This window comes from Phaseolus vulgaris, chromosome 2 (genome assembly GCF_000499845.2).
Source record: "Phaseolus vulgaris cultivar G19833 chromosome 2, P. vulgaris v2.0, whole genome shotgun sequence".
NCBI lineage: Eukaryota > Viridiplantae > Streptophyta > Magnoliopsida > Fabales > Fabaceae > Phaseolus > Phaseolus vulgaris.
The window spans coordinates 35,482,985-35,504,832 of NC_023758.2; the positions used below are offsets into that span (position 1 = coordinate 35,482,985).

General features: G+C 36.5%; 1 protein-coding gene across 3 annotated transcripts; it reads right to left on the reverse strand.

Annotated features, from left to right (window-relative positions):
* Positions 1–715: 715 nt before the first annotated feature.
* Positions 716–21,476, reverse strand: LOC137811712 (protein CHROMATIN REMODELING 4). 3 transcript variants are annotated; one of them, XM_068613544.1, is made up of 12 exons: positions 20,754–21,476; positions 19,684–19,743; positions 18,329–18,578; positions 14,956–15,057; positions 14,075–14,845; positions 12,832–12,939; positions 9,934–12,711; positions 9,030–9,187; positions 5,473–5,587; positions 4,371–4,453; positions 3,030–3,681; positions 716–2,922 (listed from the first exon to the last, which is right to left on the reverse strand). In XM_068613544.1, the coding sequence occupies exons 3-12, from the start codon at positions 18,560–18,562 to the stop codon at positions 895–897; spliced, it is 7,029 nt and encodes a 2,342-aa protein (XP_068469645.1). In that variant the 5' UTR covers positions 18,563–18,578; positions 19,684–19,743; positions 20,754–21,476; the 3' UTR covers positions 716–894. The 3 variants fall into 3 exon arrangements, with proteins under 3 accessions (XP_068469645.1, XP_068469646.1, XP_068469647.1); XM_068613545.1 differs by lacking the exon at positions 19,684–19,743 and having other exon boundaries at positions 20,754–21,079; XM_068613546.1 differs by lacking the exon at positions 20,754–21,476 and having other exon boundaries at positions 19,593–19,705.
* Between the last annotated feature and the right edge of the window lie 372 nt (positions 21,477–21,848).

The following is a 21,848-nucleotide window of genomic DNA, read 5'->3' on the forward strand; positions in this document are numbered from 1 at the left end:
TTCACAAATTTTGCTCCAAAATGTATTTCATAGTTCTACATATTTTATTCCAAAATTCTTGTTCCATTGGAACATTCTCTTTCCCTATCATCTCATGGTCACCTTTCTCAATGGTTGACATAATATAGAAGAGGACATGGGATGGAGGAATGCTCTCCAAAAAAAAATGAAGCAAAAGAGACATAATGCAATTCTATAGAGGGGTGTAGGAAGAAAAATATATTGTATTTCAGATTTTTCAAATAAAATACAAAATCGGAGTATATATATTATATTTTATTACATATTACACAATTCAAAATACAAATTTTGTATTTTAAATTAAACAATTTAGAATACAAAAAAATCACAAATATTAAGTATTCCGAAGTCTTCGGATTTTACAAACCAGAACTAAAAAAAGTCAATAAAATATAGAATAATTTTGGTATTTTAAGAAGTATGAGTTAGATGAAGTGAATATGTAAATGCCGGAAGAAATTGCCGGTCAACATTTTGCGATTTGTCTAGGAAACAAAATTCAGAAAGTTTCTTAGTGACCCATTCAGTTCAATCACAAATAACAATTTTTATAAAAGTAAATTGTATAATGCTTCAGAGTCCATTCTTATAAAAGTAAATGAAGTACTGTGCAGTGTAATAATGAATTATTGTATTTATATGTGGCTCCAATTTAAAAAAGAAAATTCCATGCTAGACAAAGGGCAAGACACAATATCCAGCAAGCAACACTATATTTCATTTCACTTGGAGAAAAAACTTTACATGTTCTCAACAATCCTATATTTGCTAGTTCACTCACTGTCATACCTACAAAAATTCTAGCGCATTGGTGAAAAGGCTTCAGCAGCAAGAAAGAATTGGTTTCATTTTTTTTTATCCAAAATACTACAGTTATGTTTCCTGATCTCTCACAGCATGGTCTGAGACAGTTCCCTCAGATGATACCTCCACTTCTTCGGGCCGTTCAACCCGAGAGGGATCTGACTGAGTCTTGCTGGAATCTCCACTGTCAAGGTCATGTACTTCTTGCTCTTGAGGTGGACACCAAATTTTTGGTGAAACCTGCCTAGGATTCTTATTTCTAAAGGCACCTTCTGAGTCTTTGAATTTGGCTCTTCCAACGGGCCTTGGCAATGGAAGCTTGCTGTCAAGAAAGTTCGAAGCACCGGTAGTGATCGATGGAAGATGGGGGCCAGAAGCAACACAGGCTGCAACCAACTGAAGCACTTCGGGAGATGGAGACATCCCTGAAATTGCTTTTTTTGAAGAGTGTGACGAGTTTGCCACTTTCAAGTTTAGAGGAGGCAAGTTAAGGTCAGATTCAATCTGCTGAGGTCCTAGAGGTCCTGTCTGAGAAAGTAGAGGCAATGGCGGGCCCGAAGGAATGGAGCTTGAGGCACCATTATCAACATGGTGGCTGCTGTGCAAGTCCCTGCTGTTTCCAGCAAAATCTGGAAGACCCCGATTGAACTTATGTGATCTTCTCTTCTTTTTCTTTTTTACACTACACCTGGGGTCCTTTGGTAGGGAAGGAGGTGGTCCAGGAATCACAAATGGAGGAATTGTAGGCTTATCTTCCCCATACAACAGACGAACTGATTGAGCAATGGCTGATACTGTGGGTGGCAATTCAGGATCGGGAAGTTTGGCAGGGGAGCTAACAGCTTCTCGTAACCAGTGGGGAAGCTTGTCTTTTGAAGTACTGCTTCCACCCACTTCCTCTACTTTTGAGTGCAAACGATCAGATCTAATTGGATTAGATAACAATCCAGAACTAGTAGATTCACCATTACCTACATTAACATGATTATCACGCATATCATGTTGTGATCCATCTAGAAGTATGGGCAACTTTCCACGCTTGGTGTTTCCTTGGTCATCCTCCTTCTGCTGTGCATCAATGCTGCCTGAGCAATTCAAACCTAAAGAGCCCAAGGTACTGGTTCCAAAAGAATTGAGCAGAAATGGTCTTTCAGTCAGTACACTGGAAGAAGTACCTGGTCTATCAGATGTTTCAGCAGAAGCACCTTCAGGAAATTTAGATCTGTTTTTATCATAACTCCAAGATGGAAGGGATACATAGTGTTCATTTTGCATACTAGGTCGGTCCAATGCACTAAAATGTGACAGACTAGATGCAGAATCACCTATCCCCAATTTCATGTCAGTCAGATGGTTATGAAATTTTGGTGGCAAGAAAAATTTGCTCCCATGCAAGGCCCTTTCCATCATGCCATCAGAGATGGGAAAATGTGCTGATTTGGTAGACTTTGTCATCTTGGAGGATCTTTGAGTAGGAAAAGGTGGCCCCTGAAAGACCTTTACCTGTTCCTCTTCCCACCTCACTGATAAATCCTCAGATGTTTTATACTTTGAAAACTTTAACTTGGGATCTCGGAGCATAGCATCCCAATTACCTCTCCCATGCCTACGAACACCAATCCATAGGGAATCAAGCTCATCTTCAGACCACCCATCGGATTTTGACTTCTTTTTCAATAAATTACTTGATCCAGATCCGGTTCTCATCATTATGTTTTCAAGCACCTTCCTATGGTTTTCAGGGAAAGATGAGAACGTGGTTGACCTTTGTCCCAAACCCAAAGTAGGGGGTACATCCCTGTCTTGCTGATTATATCTGAACAAATCTTCAGGGGGTATTTTGAAATTAGGCAATGCTGGCATTGTCGGAAGGTCTTGAATAGATCCATTCAAAGATTCAAGTCTTCCTCCTATAGACAAATTAGGCAAAAGGTCCAGATGTGAATTTGGTATGCTCTTGGTTGTAAGTGGAAACCTTGTCAGCAACCTTTCATCAAATGGCAGGTTTGGCAATGCCATCTTCTCCTGAAAATGAGAGAATCTAGCACCTGAATTCTCAAATGCATCAGATTCCTTTCCATGCACAGAGGGTGGAAACTGCAAAATAAAAACAAAAAGAAGGAAAGGATACAAATCATAAAGACAGATCCGTAATGCCAACTACAATTGACAACGAAATCCAGACATGTATTAAGAGAGCATACGGGAACAAATGGGAGACTGTTATCAGGGATGCTATTTTTGAAACTTGGGTGTAAATTTTCTGTGGATGCATCTGCCAGCTTGGTATTTGCTGTCACTTCCTTACTTCTCGCCTCAGCATCCATTGTTGTCCCAGAGCAAGGGGCAAGACTGAATGGAAACTCTTGTCTGGATCCATGTCTATTTTGTCTCCAATTTAACTTTGAAGTATTGCTTTCTGATGACTCTATTTGTTTTGCATTGGGAGCACAAAGCCCTAGTACGGGCAACAAATTGTTGGTGGATATATTGTTTGTCATGCTCAGCCCCCCCTTAGGATGACTTGGAAGAAAAATATCAGGGAGAGAACGGCCTAGGTTACTGACAGAAGCATCGAAGTGACTGCTCATTTTATGTTTGGAAAGCTTGTCAATCCTTGATAAGGAGTCAGCGTTGCCATTCTGAGCTTCTGAAAGTTGTGTGTATTTGCTGTCCTCTAAGTTTATAGAAGGCAACTCTTGAACCGAGTGTGTTGGTCCAGCCCCTAGATCCCCACCCTTGGCAATGACTGATGAATGTGAGAGTAACTCGTTACCTAGAAGACCCTCAGGATTTGCTTCTTTAATCGCCTTCCTTCGGGCAAGTAGTTCTTTTTGCCGGGCTCGGAGTTTAACACTGTAAAAAATAGCAAGTGAAAATATTCAGCCTCCGAAGCTCATTTAATCATAAAAGCATACTATTGGTATACAGAATCTACCACTGCCAGAGGAAATGATATCTTGTTCCGCTAGTATGAAATTACTGATTAAAATACTTGAACCACAATTAAATAATCACATCAGTAGAATTAGTTCTGATGAGGGAACACCAGCATACTATAAATTGTTAAGAGGAAATTAAAGCATGGATGTTCATATTACCATAAACAATTTATCAACAGCATGTAGGACTTGCTAAGAGCTTTAGGTATATCATTTCCAGAAGTTAAAATTAAGGTATTGGAGGCTTATATTTACATGCATTAAACAACTCCATAAAAAAAGAGAGGAAAACAAACAAGGAACTCCTTGACAATTTACTAAAGCACTCAGAAAAACAAACTTCTTAATAGAATAATGCATTGCAATCGACGACATACTGTCAAAAGAAACACACCCTTGAAGATGAACATGTATGGATTTCCCTTAACATTATTCAATAACTGTGAAGTAATTCAGAAAGTTAAAAAAACAAGTCATACTATTTTGTCTTATGGGCCATACTGTCAAAAGAAACACACCCTTGAAGATGAACATGTATGGATTTCCCTTAACATTATTCAATAACTGTGAAGTAATTCAGAAAGTTAAAAAGACAAGTCATACTATTTGGTCTTATGGGCCCGTCCTGCTGGTGTATATTCACGCTCAGGCTCTGGTTCTGGCTCTTTTTCCTCTTCACCACCACTCTGGTTGAACAAGCACACCAATAGGAAACATTAAGAAAAGACCAACAGAGTTTCTAAAAGAGTTAAACTGAACGTACTGGAGCTAAAGTAATAAAACTGATTAACAGAAGAAAATTTCAACAGTTAAAAAATAAGCAAGTGGCCTTAATTGTAAATATGAGCCTATTTACAGCCTTCCACTCAAACCATAACTAAACTAATACTGAGCTGGAAATAAATTTGGACAGAAATAGCACGACACAAATAAACTCAGTCCCATTTTACAAGAATAAAATATCCATGTTAAATGCAGCACAAACATTCAATGATAATTGTATGGAGTAACTTGATTAAACTGAAGAAACCAATTCTATCACCCCCCTAGTAAACACTCAAAGTGCCAAAAATGCTAAAGAAAGTTGCAACACAACTGAAGCTTTTTAAATTGGAAGCCATAAATATAGAAAAATGTCATTGGTACACAACTAATAGCTGATTAAAAAATTGTACAAAGACCAAAATAACTTTTCAAAATAGTTTTGGTAGATCTATCACAACAACCAGGGTACAAAAAACAGAGTCGTCATCATAGTTCAACAGCATGGCAAAACCCTAATAGCAGACTTGGACCTAGATAAGGATTTGATATCACTTCTGCATAGGAAAAGTACTAACACCTAATATGTAAAATAAAATGGTTTTTCCCTCGTTTTCATTAAGTTATTTAGAAAGAAAAACATCTTTTTATTTGCATTTCATTATTTTAAAAAAAAAACTTGAGACTTTCTACTTCTTTTTATCTTAGTTTAATCCTTCATTATTGATTTTCAGGGAACAAAGCTGAAAGTCCAAAACCAAACTTAACCAACATTTAAGATTTATTAGCTTATATATCTGATGAAACACATGGGAGGATATTTTAAGTATGAGAAACAAAACTTCATCTCCCACCACTGATATTCAGAACCAAATACATAATTAAAAAATATTTATCTTGAAAACTTGTATGTTTTAGTGGTGAGTAGAATCAAACAAATCACCTCACTCATTGTTTCACTTGGATGTGGAGCATATACTTCCCTATACGAAACAGCTTTCCTTTGCCGCTTCCCTCGACCAAGAGCTGCTTCCTCTTCATTTTGATATTTCTCCCACCTACAAACCAAGTTAAGACAAAAATTTAAGGTAAAACATGTTAGTCACACCACTTGATAGCTATCTATGCTGACAAATGCATGACCATATGAATTTTTAAAAAAAAGTGTACTATCATCACTTGTATAGATAAAAATTAAAATAGTTGAATTTTAAAAAAAGTGGCTTCTAATAAGCATAGCTCCTTTACTATCATATGCTCAAAAGAATTCATTGTCTGCTGCTTTAGTTCTTATAAATAAATAATTATACTACTATGTTAGAATCGTAGTTAGGATTTACATGTGTACCCAAATCTTTTAGTTTATAATCATCTGCATTTTTTGTGAGTATTGTGCCACTTCACATAACCAAGACCTGAGTGTACCCACCTTGTGAGACTAAGGACCAGTTTTTTAGAGATTTTAAAATGTTATTAAGAAAGGCTATCAATTAGACCAATTTCTTTTCAATTCAGAAATTCCTCCAAATTTTAATATTGTGGTAAATGAGTTTTCCCAAAAGCCTCCAATAATTTTTTGGATCTTACAAAATTTCACCTTGGTCCACCATCAACTTTTAATTTGGATCCATGGGACTATCAACAGGCTTGCAATTTGCCAACCCGGTCTCCTCTAGAATGTTGAGAGCATATGTTCTCAGTGAAAACAACACCTTCCTCTAATTGAGTCACTTCAATACCTAGGAAGTATTTTAGATAACAAAAATCTTTACTCTGAAAATGGTTGCAAAGTGTTCCTTTAGTCAAGAGAGATCCCAGTGGCATTGTTCCTTGTAACAACATAGACCATTAAATATACACACTTCCAAAGAGAAGCATAACAAAAGAAAACTGAATGACCCCTCTCACTTCATTTCCATCCAAAAGCCTGAATAGTATGATTGAGTTTATAAAACCTAGCTACGGGTGATTGCTTCATATAAATTTCCTCCCCGAGAGCAACAAATCCAAGAGGTTGCTCCATATAAATTTCCTCCCCAAGATCACCAAGAAGGAAAACACTTTTAATGTTAAGTTGGGGAATTGGCCAATGATGGATAGCTGCCATTGCAAGAAAAAGTCTAACAATGCATATACTTTGGCCCCTCCCCATTATCACAATAGCCAAGTCCATAAATTTGTGTATATTCTTTGGCCACAAACCGAGCTTTAAGGCAATCAAACTTCACCACTAAGCCCACCTTTAGTAGCATAGACCCATCATCTACAATCAATCGACTTCTTTCCAAAGGGAAGAGGACAAGCTCCTATGTGCCATTGTTGCAAGGGCGTGTTGTGGTCTATGATGATCAAGTGCCTCATGAATAGTTCTGGGAACAATGGTACAAACAAAGAAAGAAATAATAGGATAACTTAAAATAATCAAAATAGGATATGGATTACGAGTAGAATGAATACTTTTCCTAAAAGCAAAAGGCCAATCTGAATTGAAGTCATGTGAAAGAGATGACGGGGAAGGATACATGACATAGGAAGTTGTTGGAGTATGATCTAAATCATGAGAAACTTTAGGAAGATTAGGAGTTCTTTGTGTCTTATGTTGGTATGTAAAGAGAGGTGGTGGAAAAATACCAGACTAGTTTTCATTTGGGTTGGAGTTAGAAGAACCTGGAATCATCAAAGAACCAAAGGTTGGATCAGGGAGGACATTTTGAATGGACAATGGAGTTACCACAGAGGATGAGAAAAATGGTGTCCTAAAAAAAAGGTAAGATCAACTAACATATAGTATCTTTTGGTAGTTGGAGAATAGCATTGGATCCTTTTTGAAGGCGAGAATATTCCAAAAGAACACATTTAAAAGCCTTTGCAAAGAGTTTGTCTAAACCTGGAGAGACATCGAAGAAACATGAAATAAAGGATAATTTGGAAAAATAATGAAGTGGGGAATTTGATTTTCAAAAGAGGAAAAAGGCGTTCTATTGATTAAAAACTAGCAATGAGCATGGTTATCACTCACCCTGGGTTATCACTCGCGAGTTTACATTCCCACTCACCCAAGGCGAGTTAACTCGAAAGCAAACTCGTTTTTGGAGCAAACCTATCATGTTTTCCTAGTACTTGGTACCTAAATATCTGAATGAATGGTAGAGAATTACACTTGGTACTCCGCATTTAAAAAACTTGGACTCCTTTTTCAGATTTAGACACATGGGCTGCCTTGTTTGGAAAACCATGCAAGGAGTAGCAACTTTCTAGGGCATCACCTATTCTTTTGCAGTATGTGCATTGAGGAGATCCATTCCAACCACCGCATCGTCTTCAATTGCTACGACCTCCTCCTTTTCCTCATGGTGCTACCATTGTTGATGTATCAATAACTTCAGCTGAATTTTTATCTTTTAACAAGGTGACCCAAAGAAGTCTAGTGACTAAGTTGTCTATTTAAGGAATCTAATCACCCTAAAATTGTATCATACGATCAAAATCTAAGTGTAGACTTCTCAAAATTAGGACTATGTATAACTTAACAAGTTTTTTGTTCATATCCTCAGATGAATTAACCACAAGAAATCTTTGTAGTTCTTCTATTGTAGCCCGAGCCTTTCTAAGAGGGGCAACTCTTTCAGTCGCACCAAAGAGATATTGACTGTCATTAGCAAAAGTATTTTGTATCTTCTTCAGAAAAGAAGAGCATAACTTAAAGGATCTGAGTATTTCTAAGACATCTTGTTCAACTGACTACCATAAAACAACGTAGTTGGAAGTCCAGTTTCTACCACTAAGATTTACCTTTAGTTACTACACCACTGACTTCCTTTTCCAAATAGTCATGGTATCCTCGACAAAGGAAACATAACACAACAGGCATACCACGATAAGTAGTTCTTCCTGTTGAGTTTGGCCATGGTAATAGAGCCATAAACATGTTTGAGTGGGAAAAACCCTAAGTTGTGATGAGAGAGGCTTGACCAACTATCCACTTACATCAAAACAGGAAGACAAGCTCTGCCCAAGAGTCACTGACGAGACCAACAACAGTGGTTTGGTGTCATTCTGACACCACGAAGGCAGCACATGGGACACACAAGCCTAGTGACGAGTTGGCAAAGATCAGCACATGATGGTCTATCATGAAGCTTTTGGTCGTGCAACCACCGAGGGTTGGGTCATGCTCCTCAAGGCGCACTTAATCTTTACTAGGCAAAACAATGGTGGATGGCAGCCAAAAACAGCAAACAATGGTGGTCTAACTACAAGAGAAGATAAATAGGGCTCTTGATACCAACTTGAATTAGGATATGATAAAAATCAGCTGAGTATCTTGCTCAACTGATGTATATTTTATATATGCAAAAAAGAAGAATACAATACAAAGAAAAGGTATATCCTGTAACACTCTACCCTTAGGCTAGGTACATATACCCAAAAAGAAGCTTTATAGAAGTTGTACATTACAATAACAATCATGATTTTAACAAAGACAATAAAGCTAATTACCTCACACGCAGTAGTTTGTCCCATTCATTTTCTTCATTGACATTCACTGTGTTATCCTCTCTCTTCTCAGAATTTTGTGGACATATATCATCAGTCCCATCAGGAGGAGATTCACCCACTACATGCTCTTCAGTTGGTTCATCATTCCACTCGAGGGCCTAAGTAAGAGATTTTCAGTCACAAATGGGGCAGAGCTTAATCATTCAATTATATATAACCATAAGAGCACAGTGACACAATTTAAGAAAAAACAAAAGGGAGGGAGAAATTAATCATTTAATTAACATGATAGAATCAAAATTTGAGAGGAAAAACTTGTAGAAAAAGGGCAACACAGTGCATGAGGCTCCCAACTAGTGCAGTTTGGGGGGTGTAGCGTAAACAGCCTTACTCACACAAGTGGATAGACTGTTTATAGGATTTCAATACATGACAACCAGGTCACAAGGCTTGGCCTTAGACACATGTATCATATTAAAAATAAATGGAATGGATTTCCATAGAATTAAGCACAAGGGGGACAGAAGCATCAACAAATTCTTAGTTTAGGTTGTTTACATGTTAATCCTATAGACAACTTCAAAAACTACATATAGGGTCAAGTATAACCACTAATGACAACAGGAAAACTTAAATAATCATATAAGCACACAAACTACAAAGAAACTTTTACAAGGCAAAGGTACCTAACCTAAGAAAGGAAAAGAATAAAAAGCCAAGAGAAAGAAAAACAAGGGACAAGGGTGCATGTCCATGTCTAAAAACACAAACAAGCAAAACAGGATTCGTGAGTCAAAAAACCTGCCATGTGACTGAGTTTATTGCCCTATTGGTAATATTCTAGCTTCAAGTGAAAGTCCAAAGAAACAATACTTTATCAACTAGAGTTAGTCAATTATCTCACCTTCACTGAACCCAGCATATCATTCTCAGAATCCCCTTCAGCATTATCAGTTGAACCATCTTGAAGGTTTGAACGATCAAGCAATTTTAAAATAGCAATTTCATCCCACAGAATCGTGCTGCTGCTATCAGTACACTTATCCTTGTATACATCTCCCAGACCACCAGTCCTCTTTCGATGCTTATGTTCTACATCTGCTACAGGCTCATCTTTGCTACTATTGTTATTTTCATTCATGTCTTTCCCATTCAGTCCTGGAGAATCGTTGAAGAGTTCCTCAGTTCCCCACTTTAAAATATCTTCTACTTCCTTTTGTGAACCAGACTTATTTACAAAAAGCTGATCAAGCATCAATTTCTTCTTAGCAAGCTGCAAGATGCGCTCTTCAACACTAGCACGAACCACTAGCCGGTATACCAAAAGTCTATTTGATTGTCCAATTCTGTGAGCTCGATTCATTGCTTGGATATCTGCATGGGGGTTGAAATCAGAATCATAGATGATGACAGTGTCAGCAGTAGCCAAATTTATTCCAAGTCCACAAGAGCGAGTGGATAACAAGAAAACAAATCGACTTTTGTCTTGGTTAAAGCGAGAAATTGCTGTCTGGCGATCAGCTACAGAAACAGATCCATCTACTCTCTCATATGTTTTAGGCCCAAATTCTATAGTCAAATAATCCTCCAGGATGTCAAGAAGCTTGGTCATTTGTGAGAAAATAAGAACTCTGTGACCTTCCCTATGTAAAATCTTTAGCATAGAATGTAGAAGAGTCAACTTAGCTGAAGCCTTTATTCTCATTTCATGAAGGAACTCGACAGAACCTGATTCAGGCTCAGTTCCTGGTATGAGGTATGGATGATTACAGACCTTCCTCAATTGCATCACAATATTCAGCATAGACTGTTGGGCGACCCCTTTCCCAATATTCCGCAATATTTGATAATTCTTTGTAAGCATTGCCCGATAATATTCAGCTTGGATGGATGACAACTCAACAGGAACCATTCTTTCTGTCTTGGGAGGGATATTTTGCATGGCTTCCTTTTTAAGTCTACGAAGCATGTGAGGAGCAACAAGTTTTTTCAATTCATCAACTTTCTCAGCAGTCGTAAGATCATTAAATTTCTCCTCAAATAAAGTCAGAGAAGGAAATGAAGCTGGCTGCAGGAAGTTAAGCAAGTTGTACATCTCACCAAGGTTGTTCTGGAGAGGGGTACCTGTCAACAGTACACGGTGTTGAAAGGAGAAGGTATTTAGCAAACTGAAAAGCTTACTTCCAGAATTCTTCAGTCGATGGCCCTCATCAACAACAAGAACTTCCCAAGAAACTCCTCGTAAATGGGAATAATCAGCAAGAACCATTTCATAAGTAGTTAAAAGAACATTAAATTTATAGGCTTCAGTTTTCTTACTCAATCCACTTGGATCATTAGCATGCCATTCATACTGGCGAATCATGGCTCTAGCCTTGGCACAGCCATGATATTCAACAACATTCACATCTGGAGCCCACAGTGCAAATTCAGCAAGCCAATTAGGCATTGTAGAAAGTGGTACCAAGACCAAGCAAGGAAGTGAAACATTGAATTCAAAATACAATGATGAAAGAAAAGCACAAGCAGATACTGTTTTCCCAAGTCCCATCTCATCAGCAAGTATCACATTTTTGGACTTATACCAGCATCTGCGCAACCAGTTCAGTGCCTCAAGCTGATGAGGAAACAAAGAACCACCTTTCAAATCCTTAGGTTGCTCTGTGAGATTGACAATATCATTTTGATGGTCGTTGTTTCTCCTAGTTGAATTTTCCTTTGATGAATCCCTTTCCAACGTGAGAGTTTCAAGCTTATTAAAAAGGGTAACCAAATGAGAAGAATTTTGAAGCACTGGTTCATCTAAACTTTCCCAAGTGCATTCATCATAAGGCAGTCCACTCCACTTTACAAATGCTTCAGATGTTCCATATTTGGAAGTTTGAAGGGCCAGCACCCGCTGAGGCTGCTTCCAACGCTCCTCACAAATATTAATTATTGTCATCCCATACTTTGCCTTATAATTTTCTAGTTTTCTCTTTGCAAGAACTTTTAACTGGGATTCAGAAATCCAACTATTATGAATATGAGACTTTCCTACCCATTTAACTAAAAATTCATAGAAAACCTCCTCTCCATTTGGACCAGCACAATCAATTGCATTAGCATCCTGAGCATTATCATCAATATTGCCACTCATCCCCTTCTCCACATTCATTTCTTTTTGTTCTGTTTCAAGAGAGACATGTCTTTCACAATTTTTTGGAAGCTCACTGTTATCTTTGCTTCTTAAAGCAACATTAATGCTGTCTTCTGTCTCCAGCTTGTCATTTGGTTTTTTCAACTGCTCAGCAGATACAGCAGAATCATCCTGATCTATACCATCCCTGGCACATGAACCTAGATCCTCAGTGGCTTTACTCAATGAATCAACAGGATTTCCTTTTTTACTTTCTTTTGTTACTGATCTTCTGTATACATGAATTTTTTCCACTCTATTAGGGTTGGTCAATATGGCTTCTTCATCAGAACTCTTGACGACATTTTGATGATCATCAACATGATTTTCAGTTGATTCCGCATCCAAATCATTAGCACAAGCAGAATTATTCTCTAGAAGCCTGGTCTGATTTTCTGATATGACCAGATCACCAGAAGGTGAGCCACCCTCAACATTCAAAGACAAGTTATGTAAGGAATTTGTATTCTCACCATGAATTCTACACCCTAGAACTCGATCAACCTGTGAGATGGATATTCAAGTAGAGTGAGTTATGTTGATCAGATAAAAGATGCCAGGTGAGGCATTTTTTTAAACAAAAAAATGCAAATCATCAGACACAAGGTCTTTTTAGATGGCTACCTGCAGAGACTCAATAACAGCACTGTCTTCGTGCATCAAAGTTTCATCTACAAGATTTTGTGTTTTATCCAGTTCATTTGATGTGTCTTTCATTACCCGAGAAAACTTCTGCATCCCAGAGAAAACAAATCATGCTTACAGTGTAATAAAAATGTGATAGAATAATACTAAACATATTTTAGACAGTATATTTAATATAAATCAAGGATGAGATTGTAGAATTAATACATTCAAATAGCAGACTAAATATATTTTACCACATCAAGCTGCTCTGACATCCTAAATCCAACCCAATGTAGCAAAACCTTGCAGGTTTTGAGAAACATTTACACCTCATTTTTCTTAATTTTGTGCAGTGTAATACACCTAAATTTTGCTCACAGAACTAGAGTCTAAACACAACAATATTTAAATTCTCTCCTAATAAAGGACAACGTATTTACACAAATTGTCTCATTCAATAGTTCTTTATCAAATCCTAGTATTTGGCATCAGTTACATCACTGTCAGCCTGCACCATTATTCCTTATTTTTGTATTCGCTTTTTTTTACTCTTCCTAACTGAGCTTACAGAGGCCTAGGAGATTTGGACAATACATAGAAATGAAATGTTGGCTAGAATTAGCAAATGAAATTAAATTTTAGAGTTAAAGGTGAGTTATGCCCAGTAAGGACATTACAGGTGAAAAATGCCACACATAAAAACCTCTTCAATAGCCCATCTGAGTCACCATAATTTAAGACTACAATAATTAGATCCTTTATCATTTAGACATTATACATGTACCTGTAATTAATTTCCTCGAGATTTATAAACTATAGACTGCCACTAAACCACTATGATAATTTAAAATAGTCATGCTTTAACAACAGCACTATTTAATGTAGTATACCATGGTCCAGATATGATGTCAGCAGAGACAAAAAAAAAATGCTCAAACTCAATATTTTTTGAGATAAAGTGTAAATACGAAATATAATATAAATCAGATCAATTATGTTAAGTTGGTAATAAATATACAAACATTTTGACTCCATAAATAAAAAGTCAATAATATCATGACAGGATTCAGTCACTGTCCATATTACTAAATGATATCCAGATTTAAACTAACAAGTAAATAGAAGTATTTATTAGGGAATACAATAACTACTTATCCAAACGTAGCAAAATAAAGAAGAAATGTTCTGATAGTTATTAAAAGTAAAAAATCCAACAAGATATTAGAGGAGGAACAAGTACCTCATCTTTCTGCTGGGCTTGAGAATTCTTGTTTCCAACATCCTCTTTAGGTACAGATGAGGAAATGCTATGGGTTATAGACTTCTGCTTCTTGTGTACTTTACTATTCCCAGACTTGGACTTCGTAGAAGAAGGATTGACAACTTTTTTGCCCTTTTCAGTCTTTTGCTTTTTTTGACTAGTATTATCATTAACAACTTTATTCTTCCTTTTTCTCACATCCTCTCCACTAGCAGCAATAGCAAGAACAAGTGTTTTCCTTAAAGGAATCTTATTGCAAGATGAATCAGTCTTACCCTCCAGTTGTTCATCATTTGCTTCTAAATCAGTAATTTTAGAGAGCGGTAAAACTACCTTCGTTGGTGAAGTTGACTTCCTATCTACAGGGGAGTCTATTGGGGACAAGCTTGATTTCTTTTCATCAGCATCCACACATGAAGTTCCTTCCATAGTACTCCCAAGAGATGGGTCAACAGGTTTGTCGTTACAAGTTTCATCAACTGAGGAAGACAACAATTTCTTTCCAAAGAATTTGACTCCCACAGTTGAAATAGATTTCCCTTTGCTTGAGGACCTTTTCTTTGAAATAAGTTTACTTCCAAAAAGTCCAGATACTTTTTCAAGGTTAAGTGAGTTAACTTGACCTTTTGATTTTGCAGGGACAGTCTTTGTCCTTGCTCGTTTTGAAATTGGATCCAGGTGGTTCATGGGCTTTAGTTGATCCTTTCCTTCAAAGCAAGTTGGACATTGCCACTTCCCATTAGGGATGCGCTTCAAGAGATAAAATCACAAATGGTTGAAAGAAATCAGATTAAAAAATCCCAAGAATCAAGACTCTGTAGTCGAAAGAAAGCACAGCATGAAACCAGGTTTGGACATACCTTAAGAGGGGGATCAAGACATTGTAAATGGTAGGTGCGAGGACAGCTATCACAGCACAATAAGTTACCACCAACATCACAGATCACGCATTCATAGTAATACTGGATCATAAGTTTCATTATATTAAGTTAGAGCAACCAGGTGGAAATAATAAAAAAAAATCGAGACTGGAAGCATCCCAAAATATTCTTCATATAATAAATAAAATATTATTAAAGAAAAAGAAGTATGAAAATTGGAGACTGAGGATAAGACATGCAGCTAGAAAATAAAATAAAAGCATATTATTGAGATGACAATGACATCCAAATCCAATCCCATTGCATATATCCCAAAGATATTTTACTAGAAGAGATTTTGTGAGGATAACAGTACAAAGACGGAAAGGAAAATACATCCTCTAAAAGGTAACAAGAAAGACTAGACAAACAAAATAACATCAGGAAAGCTTTTGGAAAGCACACTGTGGCACAATGGGCCTATCTGCTTAAACTTCTCCATAAGCTAAAACTAACTTAGCATAAGTGAAATAGGATTTTGGAATAGCTAATATGGGAGAGCTTCTACAAGTTATCTTATGCATAAACTAATTGCATCTTATGAAGAGACTTATTTAAATTTCTCCTTCATCCTTTCTTTTCCTACAAGTGTCTATGGAGAAATTCGTCAATACAGGCCCTGTATATAATTAGAGAAAGAAACCTTTGGAGAACCCATAAGCTCAATTCCAAAAGACAAGGACAGCTTTCCCAGATAAGAGGAAGCAGAATACACTTCTGCTACAAATATTTTTCCATGTCATTCATTCCTAATCAATATCAAATAAATGCATACATTGTACATTGAAACATACATCTTAACCAAATCTGCCAAGCTACCAGACAACGCAAAAAGTAGTGGCTAATTGTATAAGGATATAAGAGCAACATAATACAATCCTATACAAATTGAAGAATATGCCGAATTCTGCATATCCCGGTAGCACATTGATCTCATTTACAATCAATCAAGCAGCTGATTAGGATCTATTCAATAATTAATTGACAGCAATGATTGTAACTAAAGGTGACCATAGCTCTCAAAAGGACAGCATGAATGAAAAAAACTAGCATAATACCATAATATCCTCAATTAAAATAAATAGCCTAAAATCATGTGTTGTAATATAGCCTAAATTTAGCATTATACATTAAGAGAAACCCACAATCAATTTCCTTCAAATATTATCTTCAGATTATTCTAGGTCAGAAATCATTTTCATTTAAACTACATTGATAATACAAAATATTTGTCTTAATAAAGTCCCCAACATGGTTTTGAAAAAGTCTCTAGTCTTACTAAATGAGTTTTATCTCATGCACCATTTCAGGTATATCAACATCGTTTAGACCTATTGATATTCTAATATAAGATCCATCTTCGACAAATAATGATATAGTGGAGGTCATGCCTCATCCTCCTCGAAGCCATCTCCCACACCGAATTTGGTCCCATCTGAAAATGATTGGCTTATTGCTATATGAAAAGGTACGTTCTACTTATAATCCTTCTTCCCACTATACAAACCTTAGGTATCATAGGTTTCCCCATAAAAACCTTACTTGTTTGTCTCTATTCATGTTCCTAAGTCTCCAGGTGTGGCTTTATCTCACGCGGAGTGGTGATAAGCAATGATTGATGAAACGTGTGCGCTTAAAAGTAATGGTACTTGGGAATTGGTTCCTCTTCCAACTGGCAAATCAATTGTCGGGTATCTATGGTTGTATATTCTTAAAACAGGAGCGCAGCATTGATCACTATAAAGCTTGAATGGTTGCCAAAGGATACACAAAAATCTATGGCTAAGATTACACAAACACTTTCTCTCCTTATTGCCAAAATGACATTTATTTGACTTCTCTTTTCCATTGCAGTTACTTACCACTATATTCTATTTCAGCTTGACATTAAAAATGCATTTCTACACGCTGACCTTGATGAAGACGTCTATATGGAGCAACCTCCTGGACTTGTTACTCAAGGGGAGTCATCTAATATGGTATCTCGCCTAAGGAGGTCCCTATATGGCCTCAAGCAATCACCCCATATATGGTTTGGTTGTTTTTGGACTGTCATCTAGCAGTTTGGAATAATACAAAGTGATGTTGATCATTCTTTGTTCTATCATCATTCTCCCCAAGGATGTATCTATATCATTGTATATGTGGACGACATTATTATCACAGGTAGTTATAAGGAGGGTATCATACAACTAAAAGAATATATTGCTCAAAAGTTCCAGACAGAAGTTCTTGGACACCTAAGGCATTTCCTTGGTATAGAAGTGGCACAATCCAAGGATTGTTTGGTCATATATCAAAGAAAACATGCTCTCAAACATTCTAAAAGAAACAGGGATAATAAATGCTTAACCATGCAAACACGCCAACAGATCCAAGTGGCAAACTTGTACCTAACTTAGGAGAACCTTATTGTGATCCTGGGAAATATAGAAAGTTGGTTGGTAAGGTAAATAAAGTTTTGCTTCCAACCGGATGAGTCATCGGTTTCATCCTAATTCATAACCGAGTTAATGACATCATTACAAACCACATGCATTCCCAATCTGATATTCTCAAATTTAGAAGAAATAATATTCTACTTTATTGTTTCAATTATGAGGTCATTGGACCTATAAATACATGAACCTGCTAGTTAGTTTAGGAAATATGGGCAGCTAATTCTAAGGAGACAAATCCCTGTGATTATGGGATTGTTTCTAAACACATAAACCTAGTATTAATAGTGTGATACGGCTTTGATAAAGGATAAAATTACCAGAAGGATAAAATGTAAAACTTCCTAAAATATACAATGAGCACCTCCATTTTAACAGATATAATGACCAGACCACCTACAAGTCCAGTTTCCAGTTAAACCAGTCAGACCAGCCACTCCAGTCCAATTGTCTACATAGATGTCAGGTATTTCTTACATCTATAGTTCTATATTTTGTTCTTCTGCTTTCCTTTTCAAGGATGTGTTTCCTGACTGTTGCAATCATCCATTCTCATCAATAAAATTCCTATTCTATCTAAAAACAATAAAGACATTACTATTTCACATAAATTATCATAAGTTACATATGTGTTTCCTGACTGTTGCAATCATCCATTCACATCAATAAAATTCCTATTCTATCTAAAAACAATAAAGGCATTACTATTTCACACAAATTATCATAAGTTACATCGGCCACAAGCCATGTACTTAATGACAATTCTAAAGACCATTTTACTCTTCATAAGTTGGGTTTCCAACATCCTCTCTTTTTATTCAAGAGCTAAGTAAGTTTGCCTAATGTAATAAAATGGACTCAAAAAGGTAACTCACCCCATCATTTCCTTTCTTCTTAGATGAAATTTGATCGGTAGGTACTTCAGTCTTTAGCGCACGTTTAGCTGAAGCATTTCTAGAAGATTCAGATGTTAGTGAATTTTCTTCTTTACTATTGGATTGCTCTTTGCCTGAGGACTGATCTAGTCCAAAAGGAAGCTTTCTGCGCTTACGCTTTAAAACCCAGTTCCTGTTAAGCATTTTAGGCGCTGATGATTTGTTTTCCTTCATTGTTCAAAGATGCATCCTGCATAAACACTTTGACCATCAGCACATCATGAGAAAAATAAAATTCAAAAGCATTATAGCTTATAAAACAGCATTAAACATGTCTGCTCATTAACAGAGCACAGAAAATAGTTTTGAGCAAAAATTAAAAATTAAATTAGCCCTGGTAATCAACAGTGTTTGTCATAATAATTGTAAGCAAAGTTCAACCATTAGCAAGAAAAAAGATTCCAGATGTGTTCCCAGCTAGAGAAACATTCTTTTGATATATTCAAAGTATAAACCATCGTTGTACTTTATCTAGATAAACAAAGAGTTTATTAAGAAATAAAGGAGATATAAATGCAAGTGGATAAGAAATCCTCATAAGCTGAAAACTACACCAAGAGAGAAAGAAAAAAACATGAGACTAAGAACATGAAACATGTAGCAAAGCATAACATGCCTCTCTAATGATCTTTCAAAGATGTCCCCTTAAAAAGAACATTGACATAACACTACAAATAACTAACATGCATTCAACTTTTAAAAAATATTTATATAGTCCTCCTTTACTATTCATCATATCATAGACACTATTCATGATCATGTAATATCACTCAACATGGGAGCAAAAAGGATTCAAGAAAGAATATGACACCACATTTCGTAATCACTCAGCAGGATATCATGTTTTCATTTCAATTTATTCTTCTTTCTCCCAACTGCAATCACCAAAAACTGTCTCTGGTTAAGTATCAATCAGCTGGTTGAACAAAGTTCGTCCTCTTTGAAAACCAAACCAGCATTAAAATAATATTTTTCCTCAAAAGGAAAGGTTTGATGGTAGCTAAGGGGAATCAGTCTAAAAAGTTAGTCTCGAGTTGAAGCTTCAGAACTCATGTTCGAGACATTAGCTAAGATAGATGGGCTTTGATTATAGTCAATGCAGTCTTATCCAAGGTTTGCCAACATTACGAGAAATTATAAGCAAAGTTCGTTCAACTGGGGTGTGACTTATTCAAGGTTAGCAAATTTGGAAAATCTAGCTTACTTAAATCTTGAGACAGGCCTTAGGTAAAACTGAAACCCGGGTAGTTGAAGTGAATAACATGATTGCTGCTGATAGAAAAGTGATTTCTAACCTGCCGCTTGCTAAGGCAACGAGTCCAGTCAATGCAAAATTGATTGCCTCGGTCAAAATACTGCGAGCATGTGGTTGGAAATCATGTTAACATCAGGTAGCAATGTGTATCAAAGAATGTAGCAACTAAAAAGACCAAACAGCGCACATGATGTAAAATGCCAAATCAAAGCAAAAGAGATATTTCGCATAAGAATGATAATTTACAGAATCACAAAACCAATCAAGCCTTTTACACTTAGGAATGAACATTTCAGAACCAAACAAATAAACTCGCTCCCCTATTCCCCGAGAAAAATATCAAACAAAAGCCATTTTTTTATCATTTATCACTGAGAAATATTTGGTACAGAACACTTATTTAAATCAATCCCATACGCCAATCCTGTCACAAATGTTAGCATTCGGTGGTCCCCAATGCGCAACCACATTCATAAGAAGCAAAAAAGACATCCAAGAATAAAACATGTCATTGCCCCAAAAAATGTATACAAAGACTACACAATGATATATTTCCTCAGCTTTTGTAGATACGCAACATAATTGATATCTACATTCATTCCTCAATCAAAACAAGATCAGATTATTCAATCAGCACAGACAGACTACTTCACGTAAAAAATATTAATCATGCTGAATCGGAAGATCATAAACAATCTCCATCAAAAGTAAAACAAGCAGCAGCATACACAATGAACAAGAAGTCAGAGTATGTCCCAGCACACCACAAACACGAAACACAACAAAAGCCACCAATCCACACCCAACAAACGGTGAAGCATTCCGCACATTCAACTCACACAAAAACCCTCAAGTCCCTAGGAGGAACAAGTGGAGTCAGAAAGCAGCAAAAAATCCAAGTAACAACCCTGCTCATTGAACCAACAAAAATCTGCAAGCCAGAAACCCAATCACCGGCCAAGTAGCTTGAAAATCAAGGAACTCAACAACACAAAAACAAAAGACCCAACTGAAATTGAACAAGAACAAGAGGCAAACACAAAACCCCAGAAGCCAAATTCGAGCCAAAACCACAAATGAAGAGCAAAAAAGGGAAATTGAGAAGCATACCAGTTGGGGCTACGGATCAAATAGCAGCAAGGGGAAGGATTGCATGAGAAGGAAAAGGGGAAAGTGGAGAATAGGGAGAGAGGGTATTAGGGCATGGATGCAAGGAGATGAGAGATACGAGGAGAGAGAGAGAAAGAGAGAAAGAGGGCAGACAAATGAATAAATAGAGAGAGAAAAAGAGTTAGCTGTTGTTGTTGTTTGTTGATGTTGTCATGTAGAGAGAGAAAGACACACAAATACGGATTCGCCGGGGTCATAGGACGGGGTTACTCTCTGACATGGCAGGAGAGAGAGAGAGAGAGTTGTTGTGCTCTCTCTTGCTCTTTGTTGAAACCCCAAACCACTCTTCCACTCTAACCATGCCACGTGGCACCACCACGAGCCTTTGCCTTTCTTCTTGCATTCTCCTTCTTCCCTCAAAACTCAATCTCTTTCTGCTTCTTCTCCTCTTCACATCCCCATCTCTTGCTTCCTAACTCTTATTTCCACCATTATTAATTTCCCTCCTTCATTATACTCATCTTTTCTCCTTCACAAAACATGAACTCAGGTACCCAACCAAGGATCACTTCAAACTTGCTTCAAAGTTTCCATTTTGAAGATCCTCACAAAAATATCAGTAAAATAATTTTATCTTATATCAGATAAACAGAATTATCTCTAATATAAGATATCTCTCTCAACTTAATATTCGAATCTTAAATTAGAAACTACTGGTTAGTTGATCAAAAGTAACTGTTTTTTTGTTTCGTTTATGTTCATCAGTTGTTTGGGGTGTTCATTTATAATGTCGCTGTCTTATTAATTTTTTAGGAAAATCTATTTTCAGTAAATTAATACCTAAGTTAACCAGCATTCAACACTTTGATTGAGTTTCTGAATCCAACAACTATTTCGTGTTTGTGTTTGTGTTTTCAACCCCATTTTTGTCTCTGTAACTGTAAATATCACAAGGCTTTCACTAATTACAAAAATATAATCATCTAATTAACACGTATTTAACGTTTAATTTAATTACAAACTATGTTTATATTAGTAGAACCTTATCTCAAGCAGTGAACTATTGGCAAAATAATGCAATCATTTTTTCAAAAA